The sequence below is a fragment of the Cnephaeus nilssonii genome (genome assembly GCF_951640355.1).
Source record: "Cnephaeus nilssonii genome assembly, chromosome: 9".
NCBI lineage: Eukaryota > Metazoa > Chordata > Mammalia > Chiroptera > Vespertilionidae > Cnephaeus > Cnephaeus nilssonii.
The window spans coordinates 90,207,633-90,224,986 of record NC_137080.1 but is presented as its reverse complement, the minus strand read 5'-3'; the positions used below and the strand labels follow the sequence as shown (position 1 = coordinate 90,224,986).

At 47.8% G+C, this 17,354-nt stretch overlaps 1 protein-coding gene across 2 annotated transcripts in view; it reads left to right on the top strand.

The window, feature by feature from the left end:
* Nucleotides 1-12,807, top strand: part of RNF8 (ring finger protein 8) — a 36,830-nt gene extending 24,023 nt beyond the window's left edge. Inside the window, exons 6-9 of one of the 2 annotated variants that reach the window (XM_079780869.1) lie at nt 571-678; nt 2,769-2,973; nt 8,671-8,834; nt 12,017-12,807. In XM_079780869.1, the coding sequence (XP_079636995.1) occupies nt 571-678; nt 2,769-2,973; nt 8,671-8,810 (453 nt within the window). In that variant the 3' untranslated portion in view covers nt 8,811-8,834; nt 12,017-12,807. Of the gene's footprint in view, nt 1-570; nt 679-2,768; nt 2,974-8,670; nt 8,835-12,013 lie in introns of both variants that reach the window. The other variant, XM_079780868.1, reaches the window with a different exon arrangement.
* The last annotated feature ends 4,547 nt before the right edge of the window (nt 12,808-17,354 follow it).

Here is a 17,354-nt window from a genome sequence, read left to right as displayed (position 1 = left end):
TGGCCAGTGTAGAGCTTGGGGCCTGACACCCTTCCAGCCTCCAGGAAACATAGAGATTATCCCTATTTTATAGAAGAGGCAGCTATACAGAGCACAAGGGACCTTATACTCTAATTCAAACTTCTGCCTCTATGGACTATTCTTTATGTCTTCTGTTTTGTCCAGTGAGTTTTCATTTTGGGGGATAATTTTATATTATATCCCCTCTGAACTGCAGTTCACTGTGGGATTCTAAATGTCTCATTCTGGCCTTGGGTGTTGGTGGGGTTAGTATACTGCCTTCCGTTTTTCTCATTTGGTTAATTTAGGGAAGGAGACAGAAACTACAATACAAATCCTGAAAAATCGGAGAGAGGAAAGAAAGGAAGACAGTGCCCCCTATTAGAAACCAGTTCTGAGAAATAGTACTCCCTGGGAAATGCTTTGTTCTCTGTGTTGCTCTGCCAGGATGAATTTTTAATTTAGAATCCTTCTGGATCCCACTCCGGATGATTAGCTCTGCTCCCTGTCCTGTTTTGCATTCTCGTTGGTCCTCCCGAGTGACGGGTAGGTTGGGTTGTGTCTTTGCAGGAAGAGAAGGAGAAGGTGCAAGCACAGAAGGAGGAAGTTCTTAGCCACATGAATGACGTGCTAGAGAACGAGCTCCAGTGTATTATCTGTTCAGAATACTTTATTGAGGTAATTATGAACAGTGGCTCCCTCGCGCCTGTCACTCTCCCGACCCTGGGAGCTCAGCTGCACAGGCTGCTGCTGCCATAGGGAAACATTCGGAAGAGCTTTTTCTTGTGGGAACTTCTTGTAGCTGACTTCAAAGTGATGTCTAGAGGTGGCCACTTCTCATTTGTTTTTGTAGTCTTCTTTAACTTTCCTGTCCCTTTTCCTATTTCCTTTGTTCTTGAGTATTTACTTGATATAATCAATACTTTTAGCTGCAATACAGCCTTTCTCTCAGTTGTTGGGGAGAAAACAGAGCCACGTGGCATTCGTTTTTGAAGAATCAGAATAAAGCTGCTCAGTAAAGTTACTCCTCACTATGAATGGGCGTGGTACTGAGAGTGGGCGTGCGGCACAGCCTTTAAACAGGGCGGTCATGTCATTGATGTGCGGGCCCTGGGAATTCAGCACACATGGAACATGTTTCAGGGACTCCGAGGCCTTGTGAAAATGGAACAGCTCTCTCCTACGTTACCAATAGTTACCTGTCATATTTTTGCACAGACTCTTATTTTCGCATATTGTACCATTTGTGACCAGTTCATCTTATACCACAAGTTTAAAATCAAGTTTTTAAATGACAGTGCTTTTCAGCTTCCTTTACAGAGGAAGTCACATATGGCACTGCTTCCTTTTTTCTGGTGGTCTTTATGAGGTTGAGTCTACTAGCCCCCTAAACACACTCTTCTGAGCAGACCTGTTTCTTTTGCTCTGGGTCCACTTTGACTTCGGGTCATAAATTTCCCCATAATTTCTAGTCATTTGATTCGGGTTTACAGACTCTACCAGGGGAAGACAGGAAAAGGGGCTTGGAACTGGGGGTGGGTTAGGCAACCTGGGGCTTCTGCACACACAAACCAGACTGACAACGTGGCCTGTGTTTTGTGTACTGCGTATTGCCTGACATTTTCTACTGGTCACCTCTTAAAGCCAGTGTTGGAAAGAGGTTTCCTTTTAATCAGACAGCTTTTAGTGCTGTTTATAAGAATTTACCTCCTATAGTAAACAGATTGTCTCCTAGTTGGCCTTTGGAACATACATTATTTCTGTGTCATTTGTCACTGCCATCCTAAAAGCAGGATGAAGACTTTTGAGCCTCAGAAAAGTTGTGTCTTAGGAGACATACATAAACAGGAGCAATGAAGATAATGGTTTATATTCTTGGGAATGAAAAGCACGACGAAAATGGGACCACTGGTCTGCTCAGCGGAACCCCTCAAACGACAGAGCTCCTCTGCTTCCTCCCTTTTCACAGGCTCAGTCACTCAGGCTCAGGCACTGGCAGGGAGCCATTACAGTTTTTCCATTTCCCCCCTTTTCTTCAGCCTTTTTAGTTGCCTTTTACATGTATTTTACTTTTTTGGTTTCTTTTGAATAGAGAGGACTCCTCCTACTATCCTATATACTGAATTTTCTGTGTGTATTCACTCCCCTTTCTATATTAAAATTGAGGTTCTAATTCCCCATTAGCAAGACACATATTTGTTTTCCATAAGAGAATTAGTGATGTACTTGTACCAAATATTCACTCGCTTACTAGTCCTTCCGGTGTCCGATGATATTTGTTTGCAAGGTAGCTAACCCATGTTGGCAGTGGCCTAAGTTGGTGGAACCAGACAGACAGCCTCCTGGGGCCTGAGTCTATGAATTTAACTTTTGAGAAAGAAAATAAATCATCTAACTTATAGCTTAAAATTTCCCATCCCCTGCCCAGCCAGGGTTGCTCAGTGGTTGAGGTCGACCCATGCACCAAGAGGTCACTGATTCAATTCCCAGTCAAGGCACATGCCCTGGTTGTGGGCTCAATTCCCAATAGGAGGCAGCCTATCAATGTTGATGTTTTTCTCTCTCTCTCTCCCTTCCTTTCTCTATAAAATCAATAAAAACATTTTAAACATTTTCCAGCCCCCACAATGGTTCTGGTACCTTTTGTAAGCTTTCTAGAAAAGATTATGGTTAAAAACCCACTTGGTCTTGCTTAGCTTTGAGATCACACCCACCCTGAGAAAGTTAACCTGACAGTCCTGATGTGTGTGTTCACATTCCCATTGCAGGCTGTCACCTTGAACTGTGCCCACAGTTTCTGCTCCTATTGTATCAATGAATGGATGAAGAGGAAGGTAGAATGTCCCATTTGTCGGAAGGACATCAAGTCCAAAACCCCCTCCCTGGTTCTGGACAATTGCATTAGTAAAATGGTAGATAATCTGAGTTCGGAAGTAAAAGAACGACGAACTGACTTAATTAAGAGACGTAAAGGTGAGTGGTTATGTACAAGGTGAGTGCCCTCAATGAAGCACTTACTGGTTGGGGAAGAGAGTCAGATGAAGAAGATGTGGAAGAAGGGGACAAGTAAAGGAGTTAGAGATAATGTGTGAGAAAGAGTTGAAGTAGCATTCACTCCCTTATTTGAGCAACGGGAAAGGGGGCGCTTAGTGTATGTGCCTTGGTTATGGGGGTAAAAGATGTGATTAGAAACAGATGGTCAGTCAGTTTGCTGTATTGATCACTAGATGGTGCTGTTGTTCAAGACAGTTTAGTTCTGTCCAGGTGTAAAAACCCTTGGGTTGGGTATACAGTCAATTATAAATCGGACGTGTACAAGTCAGAGATTCACAACTTGAATGCCTGAAGGAAACACATATACAGGTTCTCTCTGTGATAGTCACAGCTTAATTACACAAATTGGGCATAATGTTAAACCAGAGGCAGATAAGTTTAAGCCTGCCATGTTATCATTGGGGGTGCTAATATGTTTACCAGCAAGTCTCCGAGTTGGAGGGAATTTGGTAGAGATTGGGGAAGGGAGGGGTGAATTTCCCCAACGAACCAGGCTTCCATCGTGAACTCCTGCTTATTTAACGAGTGACCTCATCACCCCTGCTGCCTGCTCTGCTGCGGGTTGCAGAGCTGCTCTGCTTACGACTTGAATGGCCTTTGGCAAAAGGATATGTCCTGGGGCAAAGCACCAGGAACTCAATGGATAAGAAGGTTGGTTGTTGTGCAGTGATGAGTGCATAGAAGCAGGGTGGACTTGATCATCACTAAGTCCCTTTAATAACCTAGTGTAGCACTGCCTCATGAGAAAGCTGCAGAGCCTACGTGCTGTGATACCAATTGGCTGCACATAAAGGCCTATCAGAGAAGAGCCAGGAGTTTGCTGCCATTCCAGGTACTTCCCACCACCTGGCCATGGGAATCCATATTGGCGTGTGCCTTTGGATGTACCTTTCCCTAAGTTCAGAGAAGCTGAAGCAATAGGATCTTCCATCCACTGCTTCCTTTCTCCTAGCCCTCCAGCAGATAGCAGCCACTTTGAGTAGGACCAGGAATCTGATGCTGATTTGCGAGCAGCTGTGGCATGAGACGCCCTCAGGTGGTCAGCTACAGCAGAGGCAGCGAGCCTGTCAGAGCCGGGGGGTGCCGTGCTGAACAGGAGTGTTCTTGAGCCTGTTACACTCAAGGAAGATATTCTGACCTGTGCCCCGTTTTAAGCCCCCAGAAATTGTTTTTTACCTCCCAGGAGCCATTGATTCTGGCAGAATCCCATCGTTCCTCCTCTCCACCTGCCTCCTTCCATAAGCATGTGCAGGAACACTGTACTACAGGCCAGGATACAATGGTCACTGAGGCACCGTCTGTGGGGGAGGTAGAGAGGGACGCAGGTAGTATGACAAATTCTACAACGGCGCTAGGAAACTGCCGAGAAGAGGCACTCACGTCGGCCTGGGCAGGTGGAGTGCGGGAGAAGCTTCACGCAAGTGCCTTTTGAATGAGTTCAAGGTTCCCTAAGGGGCAGCTTTCCAAGCAAAGCACAGAGGTTTGAGAAGCAGTGTCTTGTTCCTAGCAGTGCCCCCTCATGTCCACACCAGGTGGAATGTCTTCGTGGTGCCGAGCAGCGGGTCTACTGGGCCATTGCGAGTGCCTTCTGTTTGCTTTCCTCTTTCCTTTGGGTGGGAGCAGGGACCTGGGCACCCAGAGCTGACCAGGCTCAGCCTTTGAGCTGAAGTGTGCTGGGACTGTCAGCAGGGGGGAGACACCCAAGTACTTTCTTCGTCCAGCCCATTGACTAGGTTTCTTCTCGAAAGTTCAAGCTCAGTAGACGGCTTCATGCAGCATTGGAAAGGGAAAGAATAGCCAACTCCCTTTTCTCTCCAAAGGCTAAAGAGGGTATCTCTACCTTCTGGTAACCGCAGAGCTGCACCAGAAGCCGAGCGGCCTCCCCTGGTGGCACGGCCGAGCCGTTCTGGCAGCCGCCTGGGTTTCTGCAGTTATCACAGTGCGTGCAGCTGTGAGGTTTCCTCTAGAGACAGCGAAGGCTCTGGCCTGGCTAGGGAAACGTGCCTGAGCGTCCGCAGCTCCACCGGTCTGCGGTGTGGGATTTAGCGAAAGTCTCATTTCAGATACCAACCTTCCTTGCCAGCAGAAAGCTGGTTTAATCCCCAGTGCATGGGAATTTTAAAAAGGACCAAACTTGGGCTCTGGGAGCTCGGGTCGGCAAGCCTGCCTGTCATTGTCAAAGGGCTCTTTTCCTCCTGCAGGGGTTGCTCTTAGCACGAGTTCCGAGAGGGAGACCTGCCTCTCTGGCCACGTGGGGCTCATCCCACCGAGAGCAGCCCCACCTAGGCCTCCCTGGCTGGTCGTTGTCTTCACGTTCCATGTCCCATGGGAGGCGCAGTGCCTCCTGACTGACGAGCCATTGGTCCCTCGTAAACTCCGGGTGGCCAGATGATAGAGGAGAGAGAATAGAGAGAGAGAGAATATTGAAGCAAGGGTGCTCTGGAGCTGGTGCTAGCGCATGAGTAATTGTAACTGGCCCGGAAGCTGACGGGAGGTTTGCCTGCAGGGAAGACGTTTACCCCCTGCGGAGGCTCCCTCCCCTGTTACTCTGTTCTTCAGTGTTTGTTGGTTGACGAGAGTGTTAACTTCCCGCTTTTAGCTTTCCCCAGCAGTTTCTCTGGGTTGGACTCAGAAAAGAAGAAAGCAAATTTTCTAGAAATAAAATCCTGTTGGTCCTTTAGGACAGTGATTTCCAGTCCAGGGGCTTTTTCAAACCACATTCCCCAGCTCCCTTGATACTATCATATTGAGCCGAGGCTAGTGAGAGTGCCATGGCCTTCAGGTGAGCTGAGGTGGGGAGAGAGGTTCATGAGCCACAGCTTTCCGGAATCCAGAGGTTGAGGGTCTCCAGGAAGATCTGGCCAGGTCAGACCTGAGCCGCTTCCCGTAGCTAGCTGGAGGGTGGTCCAGGCATGGGACGCAGGAAACTGGTAGTCTCTGAAGAGAGTGCCTGCCTGCCACCTGGCAGGCCGTCCCTGATAGTGCCATCGTCCCTTGCTGAAAGAGAGCCCAGTAAAGGCGTGTGTGAGGAATGGCAGAGTTGACTTCATCCAGAGAGAATACTTGTTGGCAAGTACTTTTAATCCACCCAGTCCTGCTCCTAGGAAGTCAGGAGGGTCTATGCATGAAGTCAGGATGCCTATCTGGCATAGGATGGTGTTTATCTAAGGGACATAGCTCTCAGCAAGGGTAGCATGGGGTGGGGTGTCCACCTGCATGCATCCAAATAGTGTGTAACACTGGACTCTAAAAAGTTTGACTTAAAAAAAATTTATCTTTTGCAAAATTGTCATGGGATAGAAAATTGGCAGGCTTATTTTTAGAAGTTTTTTTTTCTTTATAGTCCAGAACCACCCTCCATTTTTTGCCCCTCCTTTTATATATTTTTTTCTAAATTGAGATTTTTTTTATTTCTCTCCTGAGGATACATTTTTATTGACTTTTAGAGAGAGAGGAACAGTGAGGGGGGGGGTGGAGAGGGAGAAAGGGGAGAGAGACAGAGAAAGAGAGAGAGAGAGGAACATTGATCGGTTGCTTCTGTATGTGCCCTGACGGAGATTGAACCCACAGCTAGGTATGTGCCCTGACCAGAATCAAACCCGAAACCTTTTGGTATTCGGGACGATGCTCCATCAAACTGAGCCACCTAGCCAGGGCTTTTTTCTTCTTTTTTTATTGTTGACACTATTACAAATGTCCCCATTTACCCCCCCTCTACCCAGCCCCCGCACCCCCTTCCCTCTGGCCAGAACCACACTGTTGTCTGGGTCTATGGGTTATGCATATATGTTTTTGGCTAATCCTTTCATCTTCTTTCATCCAGCTCCCCACTCCCCTCAGACAGTTGTCAGATGTTCCATGTATCCATGCTTGTGGTCTATTTTGTTTGTCAGTTTATTTTGTTCATAAGGTTCCACATATAAGTGAGATCATATGGTATTTGTCTTTCTCTGACTGGCTTATTTCACTTAGCATAATACTCTCCAGGTCCCTCCATGCTGTCTCAAAGGATAACAGATCCTTCTTTTTTTACGGCTGTGTAGTATTCCATTGCATAAAAGTACTATAGCTTTTTGGGGGGGTTTTGTTGTTGTTGTTAAAAATATATTTTATTGATTTTTTACAGAGAGGAAGGGAGAGGGAGAGAGAGTTAGAAACATTGATGAGAGAGAAACATCAATCAGCTGCTTCCTGCACACCCCCTACTGGGGATGTGCCCGCAACCAAGGTACATGCCCTTGACTGGAATCGAACCTGGGGCCCTTCAATCCGCAGGCCGACACTCTATCCACTGAGCCAAACCGGTTAGGGCAGTACTATAGCTTTTTGATGTACTCATCTGCTGGGCACTTGGACTGTTTCTAGATCGTGGCCATTGTAAACAATGCTGCTATGAAGCATATATTCTTTCTGATTAGTGTTTTGGGATTCTTAGGATATATTTCCAAAGTGGATCACTAGGTCAAAACGCAGTTCCATTTTTAATTTTTTAAGGAAATGCCATAGTGTTTTCCACAGTGGCTGCAGCAGTCTGCATTCCCTTTTCTCCACATCCTCGCCAGCACTTGTTGTTTGTTGATATATTGATGGTAGCCATTCTAACAGGTGTGAGGTGATACCTCATTGTTTTAATTTGCATTTCTCTGATGATCAGTGACTTTGAGCATTTTTTTCATGTCTCTTGGCCATTTGTACATCCTCTTTTGGAAAAGTGTCTATTCAGTCCATTTGCCCATTTTTTAATTAGATTGTTTGTCTTTCTGCTGTTGAGTTGTATATGTCCTTTATATATTTTGGAGATTAACCTCTTATCAAATGTATTATTGGTGAGTACAATGGGTTCCTTTTTCATCTTGTTGATGGTTTCTTTTGCTGCCCTCCTTTTTTCCTTCCCTTCTCCTCCTCTTTTGTCTCCTATTGTTCTTCCTTTCCTTGTCCCTTAAGTGGTGTCTGCCTCGTCGCCCTTATTGGCATCTCAGATTGCACAGTTGGGGCCCTGCCGGCTTGGCTCAGTGGTTGAGCATAGACCTGTGAACCAGGAGGTCACAGTTCAATTCCCAGTCGGAGCACACACCCGGGTTGCAGGCTTGATCCTCAGTGTGGGGTGTGCAGGAGGCAGCTGATAATGATTCTCTCTCATCATTGATGTTTCTGTCTCTCTCTCTCTTCCTTCCTCTCTGAAATCAATAAAAATATTTTTTAAAAGATTGCACAGGTGGAAGGGACAGGGGCAGCATGGGAACTGTTCACCCAGTGGCGCAGGTACTATGATCTTAGAAGTCAGCTTCTAAGACATGAATTGGAATAATGGAGTAGCCATCAGAGTCTCCGAGCCTCGCATTGCTTGTTGACTGTGTAGTCCTTGAGGTTTCTGGATGGTCTCCTTCCATCTGGAGGTAAAGCCTGTCTGACTAGTGCTCTGCGGTGGAGTGTCTTCTCTCCTTCACCGGAAGCTGCCACCTCACCGCAGGCCCCGCACAAGCTTTCACAGCTTAGGGGTTGTGCCTTCCTACAATGATGGTCTTTCGGTGCACCCCAAATGCGTACATGGCTGGGTTTGAGGGAGAGACCAGGCTGGAGAAGAGACCAGGCTGACCTTTGCTTACCTGCCTGCAGAGTCAGGAACTCTGGTGAGCACCGCCCACCAGCACCACCACCATCACCACCACCACCACGTTGTACTGAGGGCGAGACCAGTGCTTGCTGGCCAAGGCTTGCCCACCAGCCGGAGAGAAGGGCCCAGGGGAGGAACCTGAGCGCACGCGAGAGCTTCAGGAGAAGTAAGTGAGCAGCTCCGGTCGGTGGGGGTCCAGCAGGAGGGACTTCCCTCACGTGTTGCTGTTTTCCGCAGCAGAAGTTCCTCCTGCTTTTTTGGTTTTGTTTTCTGTAACGATAAAACAGTTCTTTTGGCTCCCTAAAAAATGGATCCTCTCTTCCCGCTAACGTGCACCTTTAAATGGGCTTTTCAGACAGACTTGCAGGAGCCTCTTATTGTGGGAGACCATTGTGTGACTGGAGCGCAGTGTCACTACCCAAAGCTGCTCCTCCTGGGGGGTTCCTTGGTCCCGGCACTTACGGCGAGCAGCGCCGAGTATTTTTAGAGCAAGCTCAGATAAGTGGGTGTTCTAGATGTCCATGACCCGTCATGGAAACCGTTTCCTCCTGTCCTTCCCCCATGGAACCCCGTAGGATTAGGTCCATCACCACTGAGGCATCTCTGCATCAGCTGCACTCTCTCCTGTCCAGGCGCCTGTTGCTGTGGCTCCTGTTTCTGGCCAGGGCTCCTGCTTGAACAGCCTCCTGCTTTTCTACCCTGGAGAGTTTGGACCTTTTTTTGTTTTTTTACTTTTGGCCCATGAAACCTGAACCAGAACCAACCCCAAAGAAACTGCTCTTCGCTTCCTTCCCCTGGACCTTTCCTCTTTCTCAGTACCTACTGTCCGGCGCTGGAATGGAAGTGGGCGGGCACTGCAGCCTGCCCTCGTGGAGCGGAGCTTTGGGTCCCGACGCAGGGCCTGGCCGGCTGTAGTAACGCCACAAGAGAGATGAATGGTGCTAGGCCGAGGCCCGGGACGGCAGAGAAGTGAAGGGACGTGGAAGGGGGATGGTGCGGATCACCGGTAAAGGGGCTAAAAACAAGAAAGCAGGGAGTGCTGAGGGCTGACACAGTGCTGAGGGGCGGGGCTGCGGAGTGCTGGAGAGCGGGTTGAGCAGTGAGGCTGGTGGACCGTGAAGGGTCCGCAAGATTTAGACGGGGGGGGCATGGGAAAACTATAGATTTTGGGTGGAGCTGTGACTGTCCATGTTACACTTTTCTGGATAGGTCAATGGGGCTGCCGTGAAGATGATACATGGTGAGGGGGACAAGAACAGAGGCAGCGGCTCTGGCCAAGGATGCTGGCTGGGCCAGAGAAGTAGCAGTGGGGATGCCGCGAGTGGCTGGGCTTGCGCATGGTACAGAGGGTAGAATCTGCAGGTTTGTGGAGCTGGTTTGCTGTGAGGAACGAAGGAGCTCAGAGTTGCGGATCACTCCGGTTTCTGTCGGGCGGTGGGGCGATGATGGTGCATTTGCTGAAATAAGGTGCAGGTTGTCAGGGAGGTGAGTTTAGTTGTAGACTAGTTGTTTAGACCAAAGTGAGTTGAGAGTGCCTGAGGGCATTTGAATATGTGGACCTGGAGCCCAGAAGAGTCTAGATTTGGGGATCCTGTCTGGGTGGTCAGAGCCCAGAGCAATGCCAGCATGGAAGGTGCAGGTGGTGGAAGAGGTGGGAAAGGGGGGCGTGTGGGACAGGCAACAGAAGACATCGGAGTGGTGTGCTTTGAGCCTTCCTGACGCCACCCTTAGCCCTTATTACATTCTAGACATCTCCCTATTTGTTTATTTCAAATACTTACAATACTGAAATCGTATTTGTTAGTGTGTTCTTGCCCCTCGATTTGTAAACAGGTCAGGGGTGTGTCTGTCTGTGTGTGGTCTGAGGCCTGGGGGAGTGTTTGGCAGGTCTCCAGTGAATGCACGTTATGAGTGGCCGGGAGCTGAGGGGTGGGCGGTGTGGCTGCGGCTGAGAAGGTAAGGACGGAAAAGTGCCCTTTGGACAGAGCAGGCATCGTGGGCACTGGCCGGGTCAGCAGCCAGTTTGCATTGAATTGTAGAATGAGTATGGGCTAAAGTAGACAAGAGTAAGTTTAACAAGTTCTTCAAAAAATGGGCTACAAGTGTGGGAGCTACCTAGAGAAGGCCATGGTTGGGAAGGACGCCAGGGTAAAGGAATTTTTGAAGACGTGAGAGATTTTAGCATGTCACTTGCTGATTGGAAGGAGCCTGGAGAGGGGTGCTGGGGAGCCGGGATAGCGGACAGGGACAGTTCCTAGGAAGGCGGGAGGGAGGAATTAGTCTTTAAAGCAGGAGGGTACATCCTGTTTCCTAGAGAGAAGGGGACAATGTGGGAGGGCAGGCAAGGAAATGTGCTTAAGAGAGTCAAGAGCATTTCTGTGCTGTGGCTTCTTCACTTTTCTGTGAGCTGTCAGGTGAGGCCCTTAGCCGAGAGGAAGGGACATGCACGGTTCTCCCAGCTCTCCAGGGCTGCCCGTCCCAAGGCCTACCACCTCGAAGGCTGCCCTGAAGTGGGAGAACAGTAACTTTTACAATCCTTGCAATCCTACCCAAGTGTTCCGGACCTCAGTCTCAAGGAAGGGGGTTTCCTTGGTGGCTGTCTTGTGCCCTCAGGATAGGCCAGGATTCCTGCTTCTCCATGAGGAGGCAGAAGTTATCGGAAAAGACTGGAGGCCAGCAAATAGCCCCTCCCACCCCATCCTCCTGGGTATCGGAAGAACTCCCGCCTCTCCCTCCAGTCACTGTGGATGCAAGTCCCTCCTTCCTTCAACAAATACTTATTGAGGGCCAGCTTTGTGCCAGGCACTGTTCCAGGTGCAAGGAATAGAAAGAGAAGTGAAAATCTAATAGTTAGTACTATGGAGAAAAACAGCAAGGCTCGGGAGTGATGGGGAAAGCGTCGGCAGTTTTTGCTGGAGTAGTCAAGGAAGGCGTCACCAAGGAGGTAGCATTTCAGTAAAGCTCTGCAGGAAGTGGCCGCTGCACTGGGGGAGAGTGTCCCACAGGGAGGGACTAGAAGGAAGTGTGCTTGGGGTTGCTTGGAGTGTTGGACGAATAGTAAGGAGGCCAGGCGGCTACAGTAGAGTGAGTGACCGGGAGAGGAGGTGAGGTCAGGAGGTGGGCAGGAGGCAGTCGTGTGGGCCTGATAGGCCATCGGAAGGCCCTTGACTTTGCTCTTACTCTGGGGGAAGTGAGGAGCGGGCTTTGAGCAGAGTGACATGATCTGACCTGTTTTCTCTTTGCAGGGGCTGGTCTGTGGGGAGGAGATGGAGGGTGGCAGTAAGGAGGCCAGAGAAGGCACATCTGGCAGTTCATCTTCTATTTCTCTTCTCTTTCTCTCCAAAGCAGAGAGATTGTTGTGAAGACTGTGCTGCAGGGGCCTTTGAAAGACTGCCAGGCCATGGAGCACGGGGGGTCTCGAGGCTCCTCTGTGGACTCTGGGCTGCGCCGGGACAGAGCGTGGGAGAACCACGTGAGACAGAGTCTAAGTAGGAAGTTGTCCGTCACGAGCCTCCCATACTGGCCAGCCCGCTGACCGTCATCTGAAGCACCCTGTACCCACCACCCTCCGGCTTCCGGGTACTAGACAGCTCTGCCTCACTGCGTGTCGAATGGTTATGTAGTTCCGTTTGCTCTTTTAAATTTGTTGTTGTTTTGTTACTGTTTTGGTGCCTCTGCTGACCTTTGTTCCGGACAGCTTGAATGTACCCCTGTGGCTGCCCCTGACACGAAGGCGGCCTCTATTTGAGAGGATGGCACACTCCTTGTGAAAACAAGATGTCGTTTCCTGGAAATAAAATGTAAAACTTAACAGTTGCTCGGCTGGGCTTTGGTGTATTTGTCTTCCTTCCCTTCCAGCTCCCAGACAGTCTCACAGGTAAACACTGGCAGCTCATAAATTGCAACCAAGGAAGCGATTGTATCAGAAGATAGACTCGGTGAACGTCAGCCCCGGAAGCCAGGCCCCAGGTCATGGCCATCGCAGATGGGCTCTGTGAAGACCCTGATGTTGCGCTTCCTTTTCATTCCAGAGCTGGGGCACTGCTTCCCTGGCTTTGGGATGAGGTGGCTTCCCTTCTTCAGCTGGGGTTTGGAAGTAGTTTCCAAGTCTGTTTTACTCAGTGTCAGAAAACACGAGTAATGCTTTTATGTGTGTGTGTTTAAAAAAAAGTAGAAGTCATCTCTCTTGCTACCTCCTAAGCAGAAAGAAAACAGTTTGAAATTTGGGAGGGAGAAGCTTGGGAAAATCTGTGGTACCCTTGGTTACCAGTGATGAGAATGAGGGACAATACAGGAAGTTGAGGGGTAGTCGTTAGAAGCAAGGAGCTATTAGTATTGTGAACTGCATTGTGTCAGGCAGTGATTTGCTTCTGGGTGGAAAGGGATTTCTCCTTTACCTTGTTATGCCTACCTGGAGAATCGTTCTTTGTAGTTTTCATAAAGGATTGGAAGCTATTGACTGGACAACTTTTAGGCTGGTAGGTTTTCTCCTTTGTTGAGTATACTGTGAATTGGGATACTGGAGTCCCTTGTCTTCAATTCCGCCTGTCTCACCAAGTGTACTGATTGATTACTGGTTTAGTCAAGGAAGAAGTAAATAAACATAGAAAACAATACTACAAAAACATCCATCATAACCACATGGTAAAAATTCTGGAGAAACAGGGAAAAAAGATTATTACCATCTTGATGTGATAATCTCCTATTTATCCTATATATGTACAGACAGTCCTCGGGTTACGTCACACTCTTAAGTACGATGTTTCATGGTTAACCTCGCCATCTCCCATTTATTTATTAAAAAAAAAAAAAAGTTCCGACATTTCGACGTATGTATATATGTGCTTTACAAGCAAAGGTCAGGAATTGTTCTCTCTCTCTTAAATTTTTTTACTGTTTCACTTCATTACTGCTGTGTATGTGCTTCATGTGAGTGACGTAGGTGCTTATATAGGTGGGTTCCTACTTACGGCGAAAATCGCGTTACGTCGCGCTGTAGGAACGGATCTCTGATGTAACCTGAGGACCTACTGTATTTTGTTTATGTGATTACATGGGCATATACTAGTATAAATGTTGACTTATTCTTTTTTAAATTGATTTTAGAGAGAAGAGGCAGGGAGAGAGAGAGAGAAAGAGAAACATCAATGTGAGAGAAACATTAATCAGTTGCCTCCTGTTGGGGATTGAACCCGAAACCTGGGTATGTGCCCTGACCAGGAATCGAACCTGCCACCTTTCAGTGTATGGGACAATGTTCCAACCAACTGAGCCACATCAACCAGGGCTACTTAGTTCATTTTTTAAGTTCACATATCATAATCACTTTTAAGAGTAGAGATATACTTTTTAAAACATTTTTTGTAAGAGTTTATTTAAGCAAAACTGACAAATGCCAGGGAGCAAGATCTCAAATGCTCCCCAGATACACACTTGAATGGGTGGTATGGTCACATGGTTTGAAATGGGAAGTACAGAGAACCCAGAGTGAAAAGCCTGTCCGTCTGCCCCGTGACCACCTCCCTGCACGGAGGCGGAGTGCCCACTTGCCCGTGTGTCCTTCCAGAGATCGCCTCTCCACAGGCAGATGCGCATGTGTGCTCTCTTCCTTTCTTCTGCACAACTGGTCATAAACTGCACATTATTCTTACCTTGCTTTTGGCGCTGACTCCATGTCAGTACCTGAGGAACTTCCTCTGTCTTTGTTACAGCTGCCAATCATCCCATCGTGTGTTTGTACCATAATTGTCTTTCCAGTCTGTTTGTGACCTAGGTTGCTTCAAACCCTTGACTCTTTTTTTCATATAGCTCCCAAGAAAGTTCTATTAAATAAATCTCGGAATATATCCTTTTAAGTAAAACAACAAAAGTAACGACAAAAAGTATATATAGAACCCATAAAGTAAAGAAGGAAAATCTGGAAACCCACATGCTGGGAGCTCTCTCTTAAAACCAATGCGCCTTCTATCTGTTTCTTCGAAAAAAGATTTACAGATAAAACTTTTTCTAAACGTTTGTTAGGAATAGTCTTGTAAGTCTGGTTCCATGATAGTCTGTAATGTAACTACTTCCACCTGAAGGCCCAACAATCTGCACTGAAATAAGAATGAAATCAGGTAGGCTTCCACAATTCCACAAAACCCATTGCCCGGGTAAAATTGATCTGCTCCCCACCATCCAAGAAAAAGACAGTGCAGCCGCCACTTTGTATGAGCAGCCATTTACTTTGTGACAAGAGATGAGCTTGAGAAAATTAACTTCAAAAATATGTTTCATTGCCCTGAAATTATGTTGGGTGCTAGAAAACACAGCTATGAGCACATGAGCTCTTTATTGATAAGGCTGACTGGCTCTTGCGTAGCGTTGTTTATTCTTTACGTATTTACATGTCCCACTTTGAGGTCCTCACACTTGTCTCCTTGCCCCCAGTGGTGATGGCGGCCACCCTCCAAGGTCCCGTGGTGACTGACACGAGCCACAGGACACCCATACCGAGGACCAGTGCGTCCACTCCTCACTGGACAGGGCTGCAGTCAGCACCCTTATACACACGTCACCAGAGGAAAGATCTCCGAGAAGAAACACCTGGACCCAGCCTGAAAGCCTTCTGCAGGACTGACCATTCTCTCCCCGGGCGCCTGGACACAGTGACTGGCATCCTCTCCCTTCAGAACACCACATTCCTCTCCAGTGAGCCACACGGGTGAAGAGTGAGCTCTTGCCCTGGCCAGTGTGGCTCAGTTGGTTGGGCATTGTCCCGTGCGCCAAAGGCTTGCCGGTTCGATTCCCAGTCAGCAGGGCACATGCCCGGGTTTCGGGCGCGATCTTGAATTCCAGCCCTGCCATTTGTAACTGTGTGGCATTGGGCAAGTTACTCAACCTCTCTGAGTCTCAGTTTCTTTACGTCTGAAATACTCTGATGTGCTATTGTGAAGGCCCAAATAATTTTTCCAGTTACTGCACTGCTCAAAGCCAAACCTGAGTGTTCTATTTTTAAAAGACTCAAACCAAAAATTAACTCCAACTTTTGCATTATTTCTCTGAGCTACAGTATGTTCTTTCCCTGGAGAGATTTCTGATATTAAACATCATCTACATTTTGCTTGCCTAGAAAAATACATGGTAACTTCTGCCTTGCAGCACCAAACCCCAGTATAGCTAAGCCCCACCACTGTGCAGAGGGCTCTAATTAGAGGCATGTTCTCTACCACAGGGCTCTGAGAAACTGGGTAAAGAGGGTTTGCTTCAGATTCTGGCTTTATTAAGCAGATGAATGCGCCAGCACGCTCTGTGAAGCGCTTTGCAGTGAGTGGCAGGTGTCCCATATCCATCTGATTACGTTAACCTAGAAAGGGCCCGCTCTGCCTCTAGGCGAGCTTCATCCCAGCAGTCAGTCTGCCAGGGCAGGGACTCTGCCCTTTGTGGGTTGGGTAGCTGGATACCCATCCTCTGTTCTTCTGATTGGAAGCTGCTGGGGGTTTTTTGGTTTTTTTTTTTTTAATAGAAAGACTCAAATCCGCTCATTATCTCCAGCCCTTCTCTTTCACTACTTTTTCCTCCTCTGAACAATGATTCAGGCAGTCACCATAGCTGCAAGTGCCTGGGATGGCAGCTCTCTCCAACTGCCTGTTTGCTTTTGACAGCCTGACGGGAGAGCACCTTCCCACTGCCGATCTAAGGATAACCTAGGAACTCGCTGGAACTCTCGGTTTAAGAGAAGGCACTGGCATTGTGGTCCCAACCTAAGAAGATGAGGAGAATCCTGGAATGACTGTGCCTTGCCCAGAAATGCAGGCTTGTTACCCTGTCTTGAGCAGCTTGCTGCTATTGGTTACAGTAGCCCAAGGGCTTGCTCTTCTGAACACCAATTAGCTTCTTGCAAAGAAAGAAAACTTCCCATGTGGTCAACCCTTCCTGATTTTTCCATAAATGGGGACTGAAGCAATAGACGTCGGGGCTCCTGGGGAGAAGATGGGATCTGGTGCTGATGGAAAATAATGAGCTGCTTTGTGCTACTGATTCTGCAGTGTATTTATTTTTATTTATTTAATTGATTCTTCAGTTTGTTTTTTAAAATATAGTTTTATTGATTTCAGAGAGGAAGGGAGAGGGAGAGAGAAATAGAAACATCAAGGATGAGAGAGAATCTTTGGGCCTCCTGCACGCTCCCCTCCCTCCCCCTACTGGGGATCAAGCCCACATCCCAGGCATGTGCCCTGACTGGGAATCAAACTGTGATCTGGTTCATAGGTCAGCGCCCAACCATTGAGCATCACCAGCTGGGCAATTCTGCAGTTTAGAAGCGCACATGGATCCTAAGGGCTGGGCCTGTAGTAGGTGCTCAATAAATACTCAGATGCTAGAATTCCCCAAACAGTACCCACGATGGGTTATCAGAGTTCATTAATCTCCAAGCAGTATAACCCAGATTCCCAATTCAGATCCAATTTCCAGACCCACTATCCCTGCTGAGCACTTCCTTTCAGTTCTGCGAATACTTTTATCTGGTGTGAATTTTTTGTCATATAGCAGCCAAATTCTGAATTCTGGATGTTTCAAATAAATTCAATTCAGCAATGGTTTTTTGTGTTTTTTTTTTAAATATATTTTATTGATTCTTTACAGAGAGGAAGAGAGAGGAATAGAGAGTCAGAAACATCCATCAGCTGCCTCTTGCACCCCCCCC